The 17,379-nt window shown below is 34.0% G+C and overlaps 1 protein-coding gene across 2 annotated transcripts; it reads right to left on the bottom strand.

Annotated features, from left to right (window-relative positions):
• Positions 1-531: 531 nt before the first annotated feature.
• LOC140795123 (vacuolar protein sorting-associated protein 52 A) lies at positions 532-16,184 on the bottom strand. 2 transcript variants are annotated; one of them, XM_073147521.1, is made up of 20 exons: positions 15,918-16,184; positions 15,650-15,757; positions 15,410-15,467; positions 13,914-14,009; positions 12,750-12,851; positions 11,504-11,587; positions 11,188-11,268; positions 10,066-10,209; positions 9,062-9,153; positions 8,059-8,140; positions 7,412-7,594; positions 5,541-5,656; positions 5,393-5,451; positions 4,763-4,863; positions 3,486-3,536; positions 2,717-2,896; positions 2,434-2,568; positions 2,245-2,319; positions 1,179-1,236; positions 532-1,091 (listed from the first exon to the last, which is right to left on the bottom strand). In XM_073147521.1, exons 2-20 carry the CDS (start codon positions 15,751-15,753, stop codon positions 793-795), a joined length of 2,100 nt encoding a protein of 699 aa, XP_073003622.1. In that variant the 5' UTR covers positions 15,754-15,757; positions 15,918-16,184; the 3' UTR covers positions 532-792. The 2 variants fall into 2 exon arrangements, with proteins under 2 accessions (XP_073003622.1, XP_073003621.1); XM_073147520.1 differs by having other exon boundaries at positions 15,906-16,090.
• Positions 16,185-17,379: the final 1,195 nt, after the last annotated feature.

Below are 17,379 nucleotides of genomic sequence, written 5' to 3'. Positions count from 1 at the left end.
GTTACGTGATTCTTTTTGTAGGTTGACTGATCATTATGTTCGTTAAGAAAGAAGCCTGAATTGTTCGTTTTTGTTTTTCTCTTCTTTCTTTTTCTGAGAATGTTCGAAGAGTTCCTTGGTTTTGGTATGACTGGATAGCAAGCAGGTTTAGATGGTCCAACAAAATCCGAAAATATTTGCAACCACAATGGACAAATTTTTCATATTTCGGGAGTTACTTCCCTAGAATCAATGGACCCATTTCTCCCAAAAGATTAAAAAAGAACCATTTTTTTGAGAGCTATAATCAAATTTAATCACCATTCATCTATAAGATTTCTTTTGTTTTATATATTCTAGTAGCTATCAAGGATTTCAATGTGACAAAGAGTGTACAATAACATAGAAAAAGGAAGCGTCAGGAACTACAAATTATAATCAACTTTTTAGTGACAAAAAATATATTTGAAGAACAATTCATGATTTTAAGCTACAGAATTCCATGAAACAGCCCAAGTACTGCTGCATTTATATTCACATGGAGCAGCAGCATTGATCAAACACCATGTTAGGATATATTACTCGGTATCATCGTTTATTTGTTCAGGAAATATTCTTCTCTATAGACTTGTACACAAAAAATTAAGTACTACATAACTAAGGATAAGCCAATGTCTTAACTGATATCAATTGGCTGTCCATATAAAAACTCCAGAAGCATCTATGAAAAATTGAGGGTTATGGTCTATTGTCAAATATACTTCAAAAATGAAATTCTAATGTATGGAAGTAATTTTACACATGAAAATTCAACTAAAATGTCCTATATTTCTTGATCTCATATAATATCGAGGATATGGAAACCAAGTCCTTGTTAAGTGTAGAACCACCAGAGATTTTCTTCAAAGATTCTGAGAGCCTTGTATAGTATAGCAGCAACTGTGTCAATGCAGTTTTTAGGATCTCCATTCCGCACAGAAAGTTGCTGAAAGAAGTAATGACATCTTTGTGCATCAGCTCGATCGCAGCCTTCCACCTGCTAGCGAAATCCTTAACTAAAGGCTCAACATCACCAACAGTGGGTTTATCCGCACTTGTAGCCACATCATCAGCTGCCACAAAGATAAAAATTTATGAAACTCCAATAGCTCTTTGTTGAACAAAACAATTTCAAATCATGAACTTCCATTTCAACTTACAGGGACGTGTCTTAACAAACTTTATTAGATCACTGAAGTGTTCCAGAAGCAGCTCTTCCTGCAGAGTTTCAAAGTTTCAAAATTCTAACGATAAAGTTGGAAGAATTGCTCTACATGCCCTAAGCTTTTTGCGACCAATGAAAAAAAATTTACATGAAAGACCCTCACAAGACACGTTTATAAAAAGCTTGGGGGATCTAAACTTGTTCTTGGACACTACTAAAATGATTTGTGTGTTGATTCAAAAGAAACATACAGCGAGGTCAAGAACATGTAAAGAGAGTTGTGTGTTGATCACTTGATCTTCAAATGAAGAAAGATTTTGATTCGTAAGGTGTGGATGAACCACCAAATTCTTCGACAGTATGTACATGGAAAATACATGAAAAGACCTGATGAAAAATTATTGCCACATGAGTATTCCAATTTGGACCATTCTAAAAGGAAGAATGAATCATTGTGGTTCCAACATTATAAGTGAATCATTACATTTTCCAGATCCTTCTTTGGAAACATCTTGTTAAATAGGCTGTATGTCCAGCCAAATGAGATTAATACATTATAAGAACAACAACTTCAGTTCCCTGGGAACATCAGACAGACGACTAGTTGGTGGATGAAGAAGTCTGCCACCTAGAATGTTTTCCTTCTACTTAAATCTCAAAAGAGCATTAGCCCCCAGCAGAACTGCTATCACAAATATTTGATCATATTTCTTTATGAAGATAAATAAGTAATTGTTGCTTGAAGGAACAGCAATGATGAATCCTGAATAGCCTAAGCATGGTTACACTCTTACACTTCTACTCAGTAAATAATTAATGCGTCTAATCCTCCTCTTAACATTTCAATCATCATTACAGCTGATGATTGGTAATTGATTTCCTCGTCTTAAGATCAGTTCAGCAAAGGTTTCCTATGTGCTTCCTCATTATTCACAAGTGCTAATTTGATCTTGCAAGCAGGAACTGAATTCCTAAAATTACAAGACCGTAAAGCATTTGAATGATATACTAAAGCATGACTAAATAATTCCTGCTTTATCCTTTAATAAGTAGGAAGTTACCACATAAATGGCAATGTTGCTCTTCAGAAGTTCCTCAAAATGCAGTTGTGCTTTTCCACCTTCAGTACCAGCTTCCTGTTCAATGAAGCCCCATGATAGTTATTGGCACACACAATTACCCATTGTTAATTGTTTGAAATAGACATAGATGTATGTCTAATTAACTAGAACAGATAAAATAATTCCTACCTTCAGTACAGCAATAGTCATATCATAATTATTTATGAGGAAAATTGTTTGCGACTTTGGCTTTGTGAATGTCTTGGCTAACTTAACAAGCAACTCTTCAACAGCCATCCGAAGTCTCTCAAGGTTGAGATCAAGCTATATGAAATAAGCAATATCAAATTAATTTTCCTCACCTATCAGATAAAATTGACAAGCTAAGAGAACCAAGATGTAGCTCATAATAGAGTAATGGACTTCGCAACAATTGAAAGTATCAAGATTCAAATAGTTGTCTTCAACTAACCTGGCCATCCCCATATTCAACATTGAGGTGAACAAGAGATGCTGTGAATTCAGCATAACGCCTCATTACATAGTGCGGATGAACATCATCCTCCCACAGTGTCCTAATATTTGCATTGCGCAAGCTGTTGATATGCATGTCAAAAACCATCTTGAAACGAGGCCACAGGGAAATATTGACCTGGCCATTTGATGTAGCAAATCATATAGTCATATGATTAACCTTGCTTAAGATGAAAATTATGCTCCTAAAGATAGATTCTGAGCAGAAAATTGTGATGTACATAAATTGCAATATCATATACAAATACATGCTTAAGAAGGAAAGCAGGAAAAACAAATTCTGTCAGCTTGATCTAGGTCAATATGTAAAATCATATGATCTCAAATCTGTTTTATAAATCAAAGAAAACAATCGACCTCTCTTTACTCAAACATTTCAAAATGCCTTTATCATGCAGATAAACTAATGGTATAAGAATAAACGAATAAATCGAGGTTGACGTCCTTAATATTTTTCCTTTTCCTTTTACTACATTACCAGATAATTGTATTAAGCTGCGTTTTGTAGGAGAAATATGTCCAAGCAGGTAATACTGGCAATAAGAATGACATTTAAGAAGAAAAAAAAAACAAATCATGTGGGAATAAACTATGTAACAAGCATGACTAGCATTTAAATTTCTAATTAAAAGTAGATGAAAGAATCTAAAACAAAAACAGAACAAAAGTTTCATTATCACAAGAATTGCAAGGTTGCTAGATCAAACCTTGTCTAAATATGAATCCAAACATGGAATTCGCCGCCGAAACATAATCAGCTGCACAGAAAGTCAATTGACACAAAAATTAGTACTTTACAAGATAAACCTTACAGAGTTACCACTGTAAATTCAACTGTTTAATTTGAAAGAAGCTATTTTGACCAATTAAAAGCAAACCAACTCTAAACATAGTACACCAGTTCTTCATTCTTGATAACTTGCAAAAAGACATTTGGAACTACTGTTATCCAAGCTTTTCATTGTACAGAAGTTTGATCAACTATAATCAGCCTGTCCAGAACAAAGGTATCCTTATATGTAGTACAAATTGATGAATAGCTGAACATTTCAGATACGGTAATCCACAAAATGGTTCTGAGTTACAATCTCGTAGGATTATATGATGCATTGGGGCTGTCAAAATAATCAAGCTGGCTTGAGCTCGGTTCGAAAATAATTTTAAGTCAAGCTTGATCTTCAAAGTGGGCTCGAAAAAAAATTTCAAGCTAGGCTTGATCGTGAGCCAACTCAATCAAATAGGCTCGATATGGCTCAAAATAATATATATATATATATATATATATATATATATATATATATATATATATATTATATTCTAAGATTTACTTAAGTGGATTGTTATGTTTTATAATTTTATAGAGTTTAGTTCTAGATCTTATCATATATTTTTTAAATACATGAATATATCTATTAGTTTATATTTTTGAATTAGACCTTATTTTAAGCTTGATTCAAACCTAATTCAAGTTTATTTTAATTCAAACTTGATTAGACTCGAAATTTAGCTTGAATTGATTAAAGCTTGAAATTGCTTATTGATCAGCTCGTTCATGCTCGAGCTCGAAATTAGCTCAAATTAAAATAATTTCAATTCAAGCTTAATTACAAATATAAGCTCAAAATTAATTTCATTCAAGCTTGATCAGAGCTAAGCTCAATCAAGCTCGACTTGTTTACACCCCTAGATAGAATCAACCAGTGAAGTATAACATTAGCTGCATGATCAGAAAACAAACTGAGGAAAGGGTAATTGATGGATGTTGTTGCAAACTACAATGCTTCTTGATACTCAATGAAAAATGACAACAGCTTTGTGCATATGAAATAATCTTTCCTAGACCTAGAAGGAAACAGAAAAAGATGTTGGAGACAAAACATGGAAACAAGACTAATAATGAATACACCGTAGGAACACATTCAATTCAAGGTAAATAAACTTTTCGCAGCAACTATAACTACATAACATTAAGGCAAAACCATACCTGGTGTTGGTGAATTATACGGATCATAAGCATTAAACCTATCGCATCATAACAATTTGGAAGGACTGTGTCAAAATGTTCATCTATAGCTAGAAATGGTCCTGAAGAAAAAAGAAAGAAAGAAAATGTATTGCATTACTTTGTAATTCGCAGTAACAACAAATTTCCTCATTCTGTGGTAATTTTAGCATTGACAAAGTAGATATGTATAACATTCTGGGCCCACATAATATTGATGTTAGAAATTTAATTATTTATCACCGATTGTATTATCTGAGTCACGTTTTATGAGTGCACAGTATGGTAAATACCACGCAAATTCACTTATGCATCATATGCAATTTGTTTTTCCTGCTAGGCTGGTGCATTATATTGTCATCATATATATTCTGGCAAACTATTCACAGCTGGATCATGTAAATGTGCCTAGTTTGATGACTGAAGGAAGACTAATCCAAACGGTGGTATCAAAGTATCAAACAGCCTTTCAAAGGTTAACTAATGTATTATGACTGACCAAATTAAAAATGAAAAGAAACAATAACCAACACTTTAGTACTAACTATTTGAGGTCCGCTAGAAGATATACCAGCAAGTATCTTCACAAACATGACAAAGTAATTAATATACCTGCAAATATCTCTTGAAATATAGATTCCTCCCCAAAGAAATCCTCACAGAAAAGGTACCTGTATGAGAGAAGTATATTATGCAAATAATTAACACATTATCCATAAATAATACAAATAACAAAGTGAAAAACCCCACTCATGCTTACTCTGAAGTAGCAGTGTCCATCAGAAGCTTGTGCAAGCTCCTGAACAGAACTTCATAGGGATATTTTAGAGAGTTAGCTTCAGCTATATGTGGTATCAATGCTGGTTGATCAATTTCCTGGAAACAACAAGTTCAAGTCATAAATGGAACATTATCATATGGTATTATCCTTATTCCTTCATATACCAAATACTTAACTTTCACAGACCTAGACATACATTGCAAGTAAAGGCAGCAACATGCAAATGACCTCATCAGAAAACCTCAGTTAAGTTGCAGAAATTAAGCAAGAACAAAAGGTTAAAGACTTAAAGTTAACAACCAGTATGCTACATATTTTGGCCTCTTGATCAAAGGGTTTTATATAGGCAATATGCCCCATAAAATACTCTGTTAAAACATCATTAGCAAGTAACAAACTTGAGAAATGACGAGATGTTTGATGAAATAGCATCTTGACTGGCTCAAATGTGAAGTAACTATAAAAGATACTACAGTGAACTTTGGGTTTGCAAATTACATATATCAAAGTCCAAGTCCTACCAAAAAGATAAACTATATGTAGAATTATTATAACAAAAATAAGATGGTATTCAAATAACTTAACTTCATGGAGAACATAAAATATAAGTTTATACATATATAGAATTTATCTAGGAACTACAGGCAAGGATGTATTAAGGTTGTTAAGTAAAAATATACTCATATCCTCGGATTAAGTTAAGTTGAAGAAGACATTAGAATCTATATTGGCCTTAAATAACATGTTACAGTCTATAGTGGTAGCTGGACATAACATTTACCAGTAAGCCCATTGATAACCCCCACTCCAAATGTTTTATAACATTAGCTGAAGGTACACCAACATCATGCAAGTGATTGATCATTCAAAGGCATTATTTTTTCAAACATACCTAAAAAGGGACTATTGGAAGGTAGTTAAAACTCCAGCAAGCTATATTACCCATGGATGATCATAATGACTAGCACAGAGCGTGCCAGTCGGCATTTGCCGTGACGGCGGCATACCAACACATGGCACGAGGGGTGCCCGCACGGCACCCCTCCTAGTAGCTTCACCGCTCTCTATCTACCTCATCGTTGAGCTTGCCGTCGCCGCTCATTGCCGCCTGAGCTCGAGCCACTCGCACCCATGTTGGGTGCCCTAGCCCGAGGGTGGAAGAAGAGAGAGAGAGAGAGAGAGAGAGAGAGAGAGAGAGTCGGGTCGGTCGATTAAAAACTTAAGTTGCGGATCCGGATCCGACGACCGACAACAACAACTTGGCGAGCAACGAGCGGCAAGCCAAGGACAGCAAGCGGTGAAGAGTGAAGGTGAGTAGTCTCTTACCTTTTTTTCTTCCTCTCTTACGACAAGTCGGCAAGTGCCGGTCGGTGGTCGGCACAGTCTATGCTTGTAGCATGGCAATCGTTGATATTACCACATAACAAGCAATCCAGAGCAAAAGCCAATTATTTTGATCGCCTAACCATAGGTTTTCTACTAAGTGCAACAAAAGTAAAAATATGCATGCGTGAGAAGACAAACAAAGATTTAAGTGCACACACTTCTAAACTAGAAATAGAACATAGAATATAACCACGGTAGATTAAGATGAACCCAAGCATATAAGAGCAGAAGCCATGCATATATTTCAATGAGCATTAGTACTTGAAAGGAAACATAATAATGCATCATTTCTATGATGGAAATTATAATTTAACTAAAACATTTGATATTCTAATACTTGTGCTTCATTGATGCAACCTATATTTTTACATGCTATACAAGCTTACTCCAGCTAATTGACAGATTAAAACTCTAGCTCATGATATATGACAAAAAACTATACAAAGAAACTAGTCATGAACTACCTTTAAAATGTTTATTCTTTCACCTAGTGCGAAAACTGAAGAACGAGGCTTCAGAGGCTCTCTTCCTCTTGAAAAAAGGCTTGCACTCCTAGTCTCCACTCCAATTAGATCAGTTGATGTTGCTATATCCAGTTGCAGTTTCTCCAATGCTTGTATATATGCACGAAAATGTGCACTTAGGACCTGGAAAATGTTATGAGGAAAGAGGTTAATGAAAATTCTGAAACCAATTGGCAAATACTTATATGCACAAATACAAAAACACAAAATCTAGTTCACTCAGATGGGAAGGTAGCACTCCAAAAAGAAAACCGAAGAAATTAATTGCAGTCACAGAAGTTATCATAGCCATAAGGATTTAGATTTTAGACAGTCCAAAACAGAACAAATTTTCACATGAATTTAAGACTTGAATGCAATCGTGCAAGAATAAACAAGACAAACTTCTCTGATGGAGATTAGGATAGAATTCTGTATTCCAAATTATAGATAACCAGATAGAATTAATTACATGATGCTACAGGGATACAAAAACCTAAGGTATCAACTTTTGTCTTGTAGTGTACCACATTCGCAGTCTCAAATATTACTAAAGATATCTTCGTATCTGAAACAAATGGACCAAATATGGATGAAATGACACTCACCTTGTTCATTGTATCAATATATGCTGCACGGACCTCAGCATAGATCTCCTTTCCATGTTGCTTAAGGAAAAGAATCACATACCTGCGAACATAAAATTAAGAGAATTAACCACATATATGTATTTGATCTTCAAATACCATGGGGCTATTAACAGAAAAATGTCAATAAAGTAGAAAAGGTCTGAAATATTTTATTTAAAAAAATTATAGATATCATCGGCCAAGAAACTTTTCTCGGTTATTAAATATAACCCAACTTGTTTGGGTCTAAATTGTAAACAAATATGCTGAATCCAACCTATAAAAATTGTTGGGTTTATCCGATCGCACTTTGAGGAGAGACCTTAGTCAGAGTTAATTAAAATGCAATGAAAAAATATTTTCAAAACATGGTTGGTCAAGTGATGGTCAATATAGAAACTAAATGATGGTTCGTAAAAGGTTGGGGGTTAAAAAGTAGATTTATCTAGGTTAAGGCCAATTCTATGGTTCCACGAAAATCCCACTAATCACAGGTCAGTAGAGATTAGCAATGATTACCCTCTCTCTTACTCAAGTTCAAAACTTATCCATGATGGACATCACTTAGCCTGAGCTTAAGTTTGCCTCCAAGATAAATGATTTCCTTCCAACACGGATAGCATCGTCGCTTCCTCCTCGTAAAATGATTTCTTAATTTTTGGTAAATATTAATATAGGTTGCTAGAAAGAAAACTGCCAAACTATGTTATTTAGTAAGAAGCAGCGTAATAGGCTCCCAGCGAAATGCATAGTAATAATACTGGTACAGAACAGAGGAAATCTCAGAATCTAAAAAAGTTGCAGTAGTTTACATGAAACTAACTTTGAAAATAGTTATTGCCTCTTGTCGGTCACAGCAACTGTTTAGTAGTAAACAATGTGAAACAAACTTGAAACCACATATGTTTACATTTCTTAAGACAAGCAACAATGCACAGGAGCATCAAGAGAATGAATTTTACAAATGATAAGTACAACTTACTTGTACTTTAGAAGCACACTTTGTTGTAGAATCTGAATATTTGTTTTGGGTTTTCTCAAAGCATAGAGCTTCTGAACAATAAAATCGAACACCTGAAAGTGAAATAACAATTTCATGAAGTTAGCTCTTGTGAAATAATCATGATGCCTGAGTACTAAATATAAGTAACAAGATAACTTAATAAAAATGCAGCAGATCCAAAACTATTGTACTAACTCTTGATTCATGTAGGGCAACTGGGCAAGTAAAGATCTTATCGGTCAGAAATGATAGTATCAGACAAAAGTTTAAGTGTAGCATCCATTGAGGAGAAATTTAGATTTAGATGGTCTGGACTCTGGACATGTCCAAAGCAGACCATATAGTGCACCACTACGAAGGAGTAACTTTACCCAAATTGAAGCTTCCTTAAGAGGCAGGGAAGACCAAAACTATTATAAAGGGAATTAGTAAGCAACATATGATAGCATTTGATTTGACACAAACAAAAGCACTAAATAAAAATGAATGGAGAAAAAAGATCCACAAAATGGGAATGAGAAAATTGCAGGAGTAGCAGAAACACAATCCAATAGACCTTGTCTCTGATTCTTATGTCAGCCAATCGAATCCGAAGGCACCAAGGATTTTAACAACAGGCAACATTTCTTACCATTACAGGCAAATGTCCATTAGGAGAGTAATTTAGGGGAATAAATGATGAAAGATCTAAATTTCCTTTTTCTATTTGTAAATATCCAAGGATCAACACTTGGCGAAAAGAGTATGCAGCATACATCAATCTTCTACGTTAACAAGACCAGTTGAAATATCCATAGCATTATATTATCTCAATAGAAACCTCAAAATGTGATAAGCTATTGAGTTGCAAAAGTGCCAAAATTAAATGAATTAGCACAAAAGGGTAAGTAAAGAAACATAGTCTCACAATTTCAATTATGGTATGGACAGTTATGCAATTTTGGAAAAGGATCGCAAATAAGTTAGATGGCAATCATTTGGACCTTTGAGATTCCTTTTTGCCGAAGCCTTTCAAGTTCAGGCTGAACATCTTTTAGAGCTTTCGATGATTTAACCATCGAGTCAGCCTCCACAAATTTCAACTTTTTGCTCAGGATCTCCAGTGTCCTCATGTATTCATCATTTACCTGCATAAATCATCAAGTATGATATCTTAGTGACCTTCTCAAAAGAAAATTTTAATTTAGTTAGAGTGCCAGTAAAATGCCATGATACTTATAGAACAAATTTTATAAACATAACCCAATATAGATAGATTTAGAATTAGGCACATAATCAATGCCCACTCATATTGCAGAGGATATCACAATTGATACTAAAAAAAGAAAATACAAAACCTTTTTCTGGATGTCCACATTCTAGACAAACCAACAGATTTTCTTTATACCTGCATACCTCTGTATGACTATATATACATTACCTAAAGATTGTTTAGAAAACCCATATCATGTCCTTCAGTGCAGCATTGAGTTAAACAGATTAAGTCTATATTTACTCAACAAATAACTACAAGTCTACAATAATGTTCAGATGTACAAATAACCGAACAAGTACACCTGAAAGATTCCAATTTTGCTTTATAAAAATAAATTGCAGCAGAAACTAAAACAAAGTCGACATCCACCCAAAGAAAACAAAAAAATTAGATGGGAAATAAAATTGTATACAAAAGTAGCATGATATATTCCTGGGACATACTCCAAGAAATGCTTAAAAATATAAATAATTAAACAAGTCATGCAGGATCACACATAGTACATTTAGGATGACCGAGTATCTTACGTTTTTTATTAAAGAAGGAACATCCATGAGAGTTGTTCTATCAAGTATCAACTAGCTCAGATCCAATGATCAGACTAAATTACTTCATATAGTAACAGAGTATGACTGCACTCAGCATCAACAATCTTAGTCCTTAGAAGCTCCCATCTGATCAGTTACTAGAAATTTTTAAAAATCTAGTGAACAAAAAATTGAGAAGGAAGAGAAGAAGAGAATGCGGAGGAGACAAAGACAAGATGTATATGCTGATCGGAAGCACATGACTATACTACAAAGCTTGGTGAATAGAAAGATTAAATAGAACAATCAGAACAAGTGACAACCTCTCCATCAACAATTATGTCAACCATCCTTGGAGGAACTACAATGTCTTCTACAAATTTTGACAATTTTGACTCCGCTGCCTGCAATATAAAAGACAAAATTTAGAATCGTATAAGGAAAAGTGATGATAAAAATGATGAATAAAAGACAAATAACGAGCAATCAGATTTGAATGAGAAAGCTAATGATTTGCAGAAATACGAACATAGCTATATAGATAAGCCACTCCCTTGACCAATATATTAAGCTGAGTAATTATATTGCACGTATATGGACAGAGCTTATTATAGATGAAAATCATGAAATAGTCCAGACCTTACGGTTTTTTAACTTTAAGCCCATATCCATGGATTTCTCCTGAAGAACTTTTATCTCTGAGCTTATCGAACCAATCTCCGCCTACAACAAAGAAATCTGATCTTTTTATAATTTGACAGATAGCTAACAAAATAAATAAGTGGCTTATCATTTAAAAAGAAGCATCACTGAACAAATTACAAAAGTAATATGCAGGAATTTAGAACTATCAAACAAAATCCATGCAGAAATATGGGAAGAAATTGTTGGATAGGAACTATCAGCAGATGCTCAAAGATGCAAAGATGAATCAAAATAAGATATTTTGGCACTTGAATGAAAAATTATGTTCAGTTATGGGTATTCTGAAATCTGAATGATTTTACTTCTCAACGTTAGCTCATATAGCTCGTCTAACCATACAGTTAGACAAATTAGATCATGATAAAATTAACAATTTCAATTTTCAAAACATGATATGTCTTCACATGATAAGGGCATACAAGTACTACCACGTACTGTAATTGAATATTATGTGTTTTTGTTGCATGACAGAATATTTAAAAAAGAGTACAAACAAACAACTAAATTAGATCGTGATAAATTAACAATTTCAATTTTCAATACAGTGATATGTTTCACATTATAAGGGCATAAGTCATCCTCTGTACAAGTAGTACTACATACCGTAATGAATATTATGTGTTTTTGTTGCATGGCAGTATATTTAAAAAGAATAAATACAAACAACCAAAAGCTTCATGATAGAACTTCAAAAATTCTAAAGCTACATAACTACGGAATGAGGAATAAGAACCAGTAATAAACTTTAAGCACAATTCTTTGCAGCTTAATTGTATCTCCCAGAAAGTTCCTAGTATAATAAGCATGCAGTAGAACAGTGATGAGCCATCAATTGATGCTACTTCTGTGCAATACAATCGCATTATTCTATGACAACAAAAAAATAATAAAAGCATTTAAATTTTCGAACTCCTTTCAAACAATTACTGATGGAACATGATAGAAGCCTAGTAGGCATATCCACATAACCACTCACAATTATGAGACAAAAAATTTCAGTATTTCACCATATTATCATATAAAAAAATATGTCTATACTATAGGTTGGCTGAGCTTGCACTTGAGGGTGCTTTGCTTGGATTTTGTTTCAAATGGGCACATTTTTGTGAGCCTTTCATTAAAAAAAAAATGTCTATAAAGCACCTGTTTGAACATTTAGAATGTCAACAAAGAAATCTACCTGAAATCCACTAAGAAGTGCTTCCATTTGTGACAAAATATTGTCGCAGTCTAGAATTTGATCATGCAATGAAACTAAGTTTTCACTTTCTTTGATGTAATCCTGCAAGATCAGAACATAAATCTAACTTGTAAATGTAATGAAGCAAAATCTGCAATAGAGTACAAAGTAAGAATAGAAAAATCTATAAATCATTCATTATGCTAAATTTGAAATGCCAATTAGGTGGTGTTATATAAAAAAAAATTGTGATATATGTCTGCAAACCTTATGCTATCAAATATTCTGTACATGACAAACTCTCTCTGATTCATACTGCCAACGAAGTATGTCAATAAGTTCTTCAAACCTAAAATGGTTATAAGCATATATTTAAAAGTATTTAAATAACTGCATTGACAAGGTCTTGAGCAAAGGTAACAGCTTCAACCAACGTATACAATAGAAACTTTTTCATTGAGTAGAATTGCAGATTATGTGGCTGCAACATCTTCCAAATTTGTTTCTCATGGTTAAGGGGGTTTCTATTGAGAGTAATGTTGCTTTCTAAAGACCATCAGCAATAAAATTGCAAAAAAAGACCTCAATTTGTACTTGTCAGTAAGTTGTAAGTACAAAATGACATGAAAGCACCAATACTTTGTCCTTCTGGCTTTAATACACCATCAGTGTATTGTACAGACATTGCATCAAAACTTCTCTCTCCTGAACTATTTTAAAATCAAAACAAAAAAGTTTTATTCAGAATTAGCTATTTCTCAGAACTCTCAATGTGGTATATGATTTTGAAGGCAATTAACTTAAGCCAAATTTAGCAGAGATTACAAAAGCAATATATTTCCATCAATTGATCAGTCATAAAATTCCAGTTAGTAGATGTCAGAAAAAAAAGTAGCATGATAAATAAGGATACAACAATTAAGAAATCAAAAGTCATGGATAATTTGCATAGCAATGATATCAAAACTCAAAGCTGCCATAATGCATGAGGATAAAAAAAATATAATATATCTTTCAGCTATACTTCAGTGTAGATGTAATAAAAATAACCTTTCTTTGTTGTCAAACGAAAATGACAACTTATAATTGCTATCCCTGATGTAAGATATTCTTATTGCATGTAAGATATAAAATGACAGAAAAGCATCTGAATAAATTAACAACCTGTATTGAGTCCAATTCAACCTGGCGAACATTGTTTTCAACACCCTTTGTGTATTCCCGTAGTTTTGTTCCTTCAGCAAGTATGTTTGCAACTTCCTATGTGATAAAATTCATTAAGACAAATTTGTTAAAAAAATGTATTAAGAAATAGAGTAAAATATACAAACTACAACAGCCTCTCTTAGTTTTTTTTTCTTTAGTAGGGAAAGTTTGTATCCAACAACTTTCGTGAAAGACATTGTCTTTATGATGTCATTATCTTTGCCATTTATTAAGCCCCACAACAATTTAATCATGATATCCAACTGTCATACATGGCAAAATTACAGTTGCCATTCAATGTGAAGTACATAAAAAGAGAGATAAAGAAGATTTTGGTGGAGTGAGAGGCAGGCCCCATCTCTTTTCTCCATGATGTTGGATGGCACCAATCAGCACAGAAAGACTTGTGGTCAATCCCAAATTGGTCCAAAGGCATATAAGAGCAAAGTGGAAGATTGGTCATGTATAGAATCAATTGTTACATATAGCTTTCCTGGAAGAATTGATGGCTCACATGATGACATAGAAAATAAGCCTAGAGTATCTCTGATGGCATGCTAACATTGAATGGCAACAGCCATTTTAATACAAAATTAAGGGAGTCAGCCATCGATGTAAACTAAATTATCCAGCAGAGTAACAGTTACATGAATTTCTTGATTGGATAGAACAGGTATTTCTACAACATAATGCATGGCTACATCCATTTCTTGCTAAGTATGGAGTGACAAGATTCATTAGCACAAAATTCAGGGTGAAATATGGAAAAGAGTAGACCTTGATTGGCAAACCACAACTATAGAAGAACTTTCCATCCAACTGCATGAATTCACAATAGTATTTAATTCCCTAGACTCAACAGTTTCCGTCTCGGTAGTTTAAGTACATTCTATATTTGTGTTTGCAAAGTTAGACAGCATCATTTTCCTAATTCCTAATAGACACGAATATTCTAAGTTCTCAGTTCTGATAGAATAGAATCATACTCCAGCATACATTCACCAACTATAACCCAATTCAACAAGGATCCACGCATGGTCAAGCAATAAAAAATCATTGTTATTATTTGAGATAGAGAGTACCTCAGACCTAAATTAGGAAGTTTTGCTCATCATCATAATCACCATCATAATTTAAGCTTCTAGAAAGAAATGCAATATAATGTAACTATTAATGATTGATTTCACAAGATACTAGACCACAAGGCATATTTATCACTGATAGAAGATCCTTAATCCTTACATGATTGTTAAAAATTGAAAAGAAATTTTGAATAGGGATTCCATGATCAGGACTGGCAAACTACAATGCTATAAACAGAAGACTAAGCAGCAAGCAGGAGAAAGTTACTGTCTCCAAAAACAGCGTCTGTATTATTACACTAAATAGGTAATACGAGATCGAGATCGTGTGTTAAACTACTATTCAAAAGTGTCCTGGTAAAAGCTACTTACACTATCATTCTTACACTCCTCAAGTTCGTCTTGCAGCCCCTCCAATGATGCATCATCACTACATTAAAGAAAACAAAAACAGATCTGTAAGCAACCAACAAACAAGAAGAATGACAAGTATAATGAAGGCAAGAAAGCATAAACCTAATTAGGGCAATGATAAAATTCAATCTTAAGCAAAATGAAGAGAAAAATCAAATCCTGCATAATCCACCAGAGATTAAACTGGAGAGGTCAAACCTGCTTGTATCCTCGTCAAGAGCCAGATCTCCAACAAATATCCCCAGGTCAAATCCTTGCTTTTGATGGTCTTGTATCCCAACGGTAGAGTCTGTCTCCATCATGGATCTTGCAAGAAGGTAAAGGATAAAATTCAAGTTATGATAATATTGATGAAGGAACATCAGAAAAACATCAAAAACGAGATCCTGACTTGATCTTCGCAGATCTTTAGAGTGGGTGGCAAAGAATTGACAAGCGTATGTAAATAATAAACCTTTTCCGGAACCTTTCAATCGAGCGCCGCCACCACAGCCACCGTCGACGTCGGTGGAGAGTAGATTAGGCGACCCTGAGAGAAGATCCAGAGAGGAAGAAAGAGGATTCGCCGGTTTGATCCGGTCGCGGCAATTTACTAGAACGACAGCAATGTTATTTTTGCACCTATACCCTTAACAAATCTCTTATTTGCTTGCATCTCTGCAGCGTAAAAAGGCAGGTAAAAAAAATAAAATATAGAAAATAATAATAATAATAGAAGCCTTCTGGTCGGGCTACTGGTTCGGATTATGAATTACGAGGTAATAAGAGAAGCTTCGGGTTTCGAGTCGAGTCGAGTCGGGTCGACCTAATTTCGAGATCGGTTGAGTTATCACAAAATACCCTTCCAGCCGTTTTTCATATTAAGTTTGAATAATTAAATGGGAAAAGACAAAAATATATTTAACCAAAAGAAATGATTAAAAACTAAAATAAGAACATTTTTGTTTTTTATATTTTTAATTATTTTAAACTCTAAAGGTTAGTTAACTCAAAGGGTAGTGAGGTAGTTTATGGTTGGTGCATAAAGAATATTTATTCATGAATTATAATTTTCTTAAATATACGGAATCGGGTTGTTCGAATGCGATCGTTCGAACGTTTGCACAACGTTCGCATCGACAGAGAACGGAAAATTCAACATTCGAACGCGATTGGGCGTGTTCGATCTCCCAGCTTTCCCTCGCTCAAGTCTTTGGTTGGCCTCTTCTACAACAACTTTTCCCCCTTCACGTTAAAAACTAAACCTAGCATCTATTTAGCCATTGGTGGGCTATCAAGCTAGGATCTAATTGACCTTCAACTACTGTTTGGTGGATATTTTGAGATTAACCGTCCGAATCCCGTAATCTTGAATTCGTTGGAAAGCTCTCTCCAAGAGCAACAACATATTCAAAATTTAGGAGGATCCGTTGGTTAGATTGTTCGCAGATTTCCTTGGAAGTTACGTGTTTTATAGAGTCTAAAATCGTTACGGATCGGATTAGGTCGGTTCGTAACACATTAACTATAATTTTTTGTATAAACTTATTCAAAGTAAATAAGCTATGTGCATAAAATTATTATTGAAAAACTTTATGTATGAATTAAACGAGACATAAAATTATATATGCAAAATCATGTGTTTTGAGAGTAGCAGGTAGAAATATCATGCAAGCAAATTAGAGATTTTTAAAGGGTATATAAACGAGAAAAAAAGACTTGTCTTTGTTTTCGGTATGAATAAAATGTTGGTGATTTCAATGTTTTATATATTAGAATAAAATATTGTACTCTTTGGTAAGAGGTTGTCAAAATAAATGAGTGGCATATACGCATAGGCTCGCCTTAACTACGATTTGGCTTGTGCTCGGCTCGTTTGAAATTGTGCTGATGGCCGACGAGATTGAGATCTATGGTTAGCGTCTCGACAAAGGAGAGTTGGCTTAATT

The sequence above is a fragment of the Typha latifolia genome, chromosome 9, assembly GCF_019914945.1.
Source record: "Typha latifolia isolate L0001 chromosome 9, TyphaL0001v2, whole genome shotgun sequence".
Taxonomy (NCBI): domain Eukaryota; kingdom Viridiplantae; phylum Streptophyta; class Magnoliopsida; order Poales; family Typhaceae; genus Typha; species Typha latifolia.
The sequence above is the reverse complement of the archived record's forward strand: the minus strand, read 5'-3'. Positions and strand labels throughout refer to the sequence as shown.

What these genes read in the sequence shown, in the direction of transcription:
- LOC140795123 (XM_073147521.1), bottom strand. Translation starts at nt 15,753, where the DNA reads ATGATGGAGACAGACTCTACCGTTGGGATACAAGACCATCAAAAGCAA. An exon ending in CTTGACGAGGATACAAGCAG is followed by an intron (nt 15,468 to 15,649) that starts GTTTGACCTCTC and finishes TCTTTAATGTAG; the next exon opens with TGATGATGCATCATTGGAGG. An exon ending in GTATAATTCACCAACACCAG is followed by an intron (nt 3,537 to 4,762) that starts GTATGGTTTTGC and finishes CTTTCTGTGCAG; the next exon opens with CTGATTATGTTTCGGCGGCG.